The sequence below is a fragment of the Chelonia mydas genome, chromosome 2 (assembly GCF_015237465.2).
Source record: "Chelonia mydas isolate rCheMyd1 chromosome 2, rCheMyd1.pri.v2, whole genome shotgun sequence".
NCBI classification, from domain to species: domain Eukaryota; kingdom Metazoa; phylum Chordata; order Testudines; family Cheloniidae; genus Chelonia; species Chelonia mydas.
In genome coordinates this window covers 40,325,402-40,331,401 of record NC_057850.1, presented here as the reverse complement: position 1 = coordinate 40,331,401, position 6,000 = coordinate 40,325,402, and the positions used below count along the sequence as shown (strand labels likewise).

Here is a 6,000-nt window from a genome sequence, read left to right as displayed (position 1 = left end):
TGCATTGTTGCTACACTCACACTTAGGAAAATAACACAATATTTATAATAGTTATATTAACACAGAAAAGTCACAAACACTCCAGTACAGCAAGGCAGGTGGAGACAACACAGAAAGAGCTGAGCATCCATGTACTTATACCACTCCTTGCACAACAACCTGAAGTGTTTGTTAGTTAGTTATCACCTTCCCCCTCACCTTCACCAATGGTTGTCATCCTGACATCTTCCCAGACTTTTATAATGTGTTGTGCTAATGCCACTGTGCCTAATACATATTCAATAGCAGTTTCAGCCCCTTCTCCTTATTTGTAGTTCTGTGCCCTTCTCCCATAAGTTATTAATCTTTTTACCTCAAGCTTATTAGCACATATATCAATTAGTTACCATGGCATTCTTGTGGTCCCTAACTAAAAATATCCCAAGCTGTTATAAACTAGCATCTTGTGATTACCTACCAGCAATTTGCAACACTGGTGATTATTACAAAACGATAAACAAAGCCTTATGCCATCTTGTGACTTCAGGTCACTGTTAGTTTACTTACTTATGCTAACTTATTGAGCAACTATTCCTATTCAGGCTGTAAGGCATTATACTTATGCTTATATGCTACTTAAGTTATTCTTATAGTTCTAGCCCTGTAAGTCTCTTGTGTTTCTGCTATCAGTTCCTTACCCCTTTATCATTTACTTACTATATAACTATACTCAGTGCATGGACTGGGAATCAGGAGAACTGGGTTCAATTTCCAGCTCTGCCTGAGACTTCCTGTGTTACCATTGACAAATCACTTAGTGTCTCAATTGCCCATCTGTAAAACGGATTGAATAATATTTCCTTGGTTCTGTGGATTTAAATCCTCAGAGGAACTATCTCCTACTTACATGTATGCACAGCACTTAGTACAACAGGACTCTCATGTGGGGCCTCTAAGCACTCTTGTAAAACAAATACTAGTAATCTAGTTGGAATAGGAATGGGAATCAGGAATTCTGAATTCTATTCCTGCTTTGATATTGCTTTGCTCTCATTTATTATCTGTGTCTACAAAATTAGAATAATACCCCTCATCTATAGAGGAGGGGCTTTGTAGTGTCAGGCATTTGGGATCCATGGATAAAGGTTGCTACAGAAGTGCAAAATACTGCATATATTATAAAAGCACTGAAATTTAGAAATATAATGTTATTAGGGCAAAATGGACTCAAACCACAAAAATTGGATTCTGAATTAGCTTTTTATCACACCAAAGTTCAGCGGCATTATGGTACTCTTCTACCTGACAACAGCTGAGTACTGTGAAGATTAATGCACTTTTCAACTTCAGCAAAATATACTGCACCAATAAAAACTTCTGGAGAATCTCTTTCTCTCTCTCAGCATGAAACGCTAAATATTTTTTCTAAAACCAAGGCCATGCCTTGCAAAATAGGATAGCTGGCATATATATATTCTTATTTCACACAATAATACAAATATGCCTGTATCTCAAAGATTGAGTGCTTCCTTTAAGAAACTGAAATAAATTGTGGTAGTGTATCACTAATCATCTGTTTTTGCCAGTACTTAAATGCCTGTGAAAATTCAATGCATCATCAGAAAAACTTAAATAAACTTCATCTTGTTGCAGTGTGTAAAGGATCAGCTTGTGTGTGTACCTTTATGGAATATTCCCCATCAATTAAGTATGTACAGGAACACAACTATTTAACATATCCAGGCACAATCCAGAGTAGTAGCGGTCTGCGTCACCCCTGCCCAGCAACCCTGGGTGCCTTACAATGCCTTGCTGTAGTAGCTCCCACCTGGGCTGCTCACAAACAACCTTCCAGCATGCAAGCCATATGCGGACTGTCTGTGTGTAACTGCAGCCTGTCAGCTACTCCATCGCTCTCACCAGCCTTTGTTATACTGCAGGATGAGAGCACACCCCCAGTCCTGGATCTTCCCCCTGTAGAATCATAGAATATCAGGGTTGGAAGGGACCTCAGGAGGTCATCTAGTCCAACCCCCTGCTCAAAGCAGGACTGATCCCCAACTAAATCATCCCAGCCAGGGCTTTGTCAAGCCTGACCTTAAAAACTTCAAAGGAAGGAGATTCCACCACCTCCTAAGTAACGCATTCCAGTGCTTCACGACCCTCCTAGTGAAAAAGTTTTTCCAAATATCCAACCTAAACCTCCCCCACTGCAACTTGAGACCATTATTCCTCGTTCTGTCATCTGCTACCACTGAGAACAGTCTAGATCTGGGGTCCCCAAAGCAGTGCCTGTGTGTGCAATGGTGCCCGCCAGGGCAGTTGTGTGCGCCCGCAGGACACCGCACCGGCGAAATGCTGCCGCCAAGCGCGGCTGGCAAAGAAGTGCCTGCCAAAATGCCACCGAGAAGCGTTGCTGTTTCTTGGTGGCATTTCGGTGGCAGCGCTTCTTTCTGCTGCCGCTTCTCAGTGGCATTTCGGTGGCGGGGTGTCTGGCGCCGCCACAGTCTTCTGGGAATAGGAATGTGCTATTCCAACAGAAAGGTTGGGGACCACTGGTGTAGATCCATCCTCTTTGGAACCCCCTTTCAGGTAGTTGAAAGTAGCTATTAAATCCCCCCCTCATTCTTCTCTTCCGCAGACTAAACAATCCCAGTTCCCTCAGCCTCTCCTCATAAGTCATGTGTTCCAGTCCCCTAATCATTTTTGTTGCCCTCCACTGGACGTTTTCCAATTTTTTCACACCCTTCTTGTAGTGTGGGGCCCAAAACTGGACACAATACTCCAGATGAGGCCTCACCAATGTCGAATAGAGGGGAACGATCACGTCCCTCAATCTGCTGGCAATGCTCCTACTTATACATCCCAAAATGCCATTGGCCTTCTTGGCAACAAGGGCACACTGTTGACTCATATCCAGCTTCTCGTCCACTGTAACCCTTAGGTCCTTTTCTGCAGAACTGCTGCCTAGCCATTCGGTCCCTAGTCTGTAGCGGTGCATCGGATTCTTCCGTCCTAAGTGCAGGACTTTGCACTTGTCCTTGTTGAACCTCATCAGATTTCTTTTGGCCCAATCCTCTAATTTGTCTAGGTACCTCTGTATCCTATCCCTACCCTTCAGCATATTTACCTCTCCTCCCAGTTTAGTGTCATCTGCAAACTTGCTGAGGGTGCAATCCATGCCATCCTCAAGATCATTCCAGCCAGGGCTTTGTCCAATTTTTCACACTTGCTCTCTGTCATGCTGGACACTGCACCGGTTTCTCTGTTGTTACACTGACTTCATACAATGTATTTTTTCAAGGCAGATGACTTGCTGGGGAGCATCACTGAGGGCTTTGGTTACGTCCTCTGGCCTGGCGCATCGAGCTGTCACAGCAATTGAATGGTAGGTATAAGGAGAGAGAGAGAGAGAGAGACAGGAGTCAATGGCCGTTGGCTGCCGGTGTAATGTAGGATACTGCTCTGAGTAGGAATGTGCTACTTACGGTGTACTGAGCCTCTGATATTGTGGCTGATGTGATTAGGCCCTATGATGGTGTCCCCTGAATAGATATGTGGGCACAGTTGGCAACGGGCTTTGTTGCAAGGATATGTTCCTGGGTTAGTGTTTTTGTTGTGTGGTGTGTGTTTGCTGGTGAGTATTTGCTTCAGGTTGTCTGAAAGCAAGGACTAGCCTGTCTCCCAAGATCTGTGAGAGTGATGGGTCGTCCTTCAGGATAGGTTGTGGATCCTTGATGATGCGTTGGAGAGGTTTTAGTTGGGGGCTGAAGGTGATGGCTAGTGGCGTTCTGTTATTTTCTTTGTTGGGCCTGTCCTGTAGTAGGTAAATTCAGGATACTCTTCTGGCTCTGTCAATCTGTTTCTTCCCTTCAGCAGCACTGCTATGGATACCCGCATGGCCCCACAGTATGCCAACATTTTTATGGCTGACTTAGAACAACGCTTCCTCAGCTCTCGAATAAAGACTGGGAGTGGCTGGGTCATTACACAAAGTAAAACTATTTCCCCTTGTTTATTCCCCCTCTCCCCCCCCCCCCCCCCCGTTCCGCAGACGTTCTTGTCAACTGCTGGAAATGGCCCACCTTGATTATCACTACAAAAGGCCCCCTCCCCCGGCTATCCTGCTGGTAATAGCTCATCTTAAGTGATCGCTCTTGTTACAGTGTGTATGGTAACACCCATTGTTTCATGTTCTCTGTGCATATAAAATCTCCCCACTGTATTTTCCACTGAATGCATCCGATGAAGTGAGCTGTAGCTCAGGAAAGCTTATGCGCAAATAAATTTGTTCATCTCGAAGGTGCCACAAGTACTCCTTTTCTTTCTGCGGATACAGACTAACACGGCTGCTACTCTGAAACGTTACAAAAGCAGTTTTTTACAATCTAGATGTAGTGCTAACGGCTACAGGTAGCACATTTCCACATGTAGCAATGTCACATACACTACAGTGCAAGAACCTGCTATCGGTAGGCATTCGCTACATCAGGCCGCAGTTTACTACAACAGCAGTTTCTTACAAGCTGCGCGTATCGATAAGTGCTACCGGCGGCACATTCCTACACGGAGCAATAGCCGTCACTGCAGCGGCACGTGCCGCGCCCGCTTGATCCACGTGGGAAACGTCCCCCCACCCCCGCCTGGGGCGCGCGCGCGCGGCCCGATGGGCCTCTGCCTCTCTCCGAGGGCTCGAGATTTGGTGACGTCATGGAACTGGGGGCGGGAGGCCCAGCTGATGGCGCGCGCTGCCCACGTGGCGTCCCTCCCTCCCGCGCTCGCTGCTCAGCCACCGCAGTGCTCGCGCTGCGCCCCGGCCCCACAGAAGCCCCAGCCGGCGCCGCTCGCTGCGCCCCGGCACCCTCGGGCGGCCCCAGCGGGAAGCGGAGCTGAGTGCAGGGCGGCCGCGAGGCGATGAGGACGATGAGCTCCCCGTGGGCTCGGTTCTACTCCAACAGCTGCTGCCTCTGCTGCCATGTGCGCACCGGGACCATCATCCTGGGCATCTGGTACCTGGTGAGCGAAGCCGGCCGGCAGGGAGCGGCCATGTAGAGCCCCCCAGGGGCTGGCGTGGGGGTGGGCGCCCGGCGGCGGGAGCGGCCCCCGCCCCCTCCTGAGGGAGGGTCGGGCTGGCCTGGCGTGGGCGTCTTGGGAATGGGCCCCAGGCGCTTGCTCTCTTGGGGGGTGCAGGAGGCGCTCCGAGGAGAAACGGGGCGCGGGGGGTGTGGAGAGGAGGAGGAGGAGGGAGGGACGACAGGAGACCCCTGTGAAAATGCGCTTCCTTCCCTTGGGTTTGTCCCAAGAGTCCGCAGTGTTAGAAGTCGAACAGCTAAAGCTGGACTTGGGCCCTTGTCCTCTATGGCGCATGTGAAAGGGGCCATCACTTGGGTCTGGGGGGAGGGGGGGGCATGGTTGAAAGTTAGACCCTGCCAGTTCTGGGCCCCAGTACCTCAAATTCCAGAACCTGGCAGGATCCAGATCCCAATGTTTGTGTCGCTGTTGGTCACAGGCACATCAGACTTTTGAGGTGCACTAGGAGACGCTGAATAGGTTCTCTGTTTAGCCAGGGAATTTTCAGAGTAAGGGACAAAAATTAGCCGACCCAGGGGCCAGATAGAGGTTTTTGCAGTGCTGTTGTGGCAGGATGCATCAGGGCGTGGGGGATTTGATGCAAAACAAGCAGCTCAATTTGACAGGAGCTCTGTTTAGACAGTAGAATTTGGGGGGACTGGGGCCAAAAATTGTCAGGGCCCAGATTTTCTCTTTTTGTCATGCTGGGGTCTTCACCAATGTCCAATGGGAGTACCTATGGAAAAGCTAGGTAGTGTGGTCATTGTGGTTGCTTGGAAAAGGGCGTTCACGAAGTCCCTCAATGTCTCAAACTTACTGGCTTTCCTTTGGTCCGAGACTTGTTGGAGGGTGGCAAGTCAAAGCCCCTTTTTGTGCTTTGAATAGACAATGTGCATTTGGGCTTGATTCTCTTCTCAGTTACACTGGTGTAAAGCAGGAGTAACTCCATTG

At 48.6% G+C, this 6,000-nt stretch overlaps 1 protein-coding gene across 1 annotated transcript in view; it reads left to right on the top strand.

The window, feature by feature from the left end:
- The first annotated feature begins 4,685 nt into the window (after positions 1-4,685).
- Positions 4,686-6,000, top strand: part of LAPTM4B (lysosomal protein transmembrane 4 beta) — a 127,013-nt gene continuing 125,698 nt past the window's right edge. The window contains exons 1-2 of the mRNA XM_043539321.1: positions 4,686-4,798; positions 4,840-4,995. Of these exons, the coding sequence (XP_043395256.1) occupies positions 4,894-4,995 (102 nt within the window). The 5' untranslated portion in view covers positions 4,686-4,798; positions 4,840-4,893. The remainder of the gene's footprint in view (positions 4,799-4,839; positions 4,996-6,000) is intronic.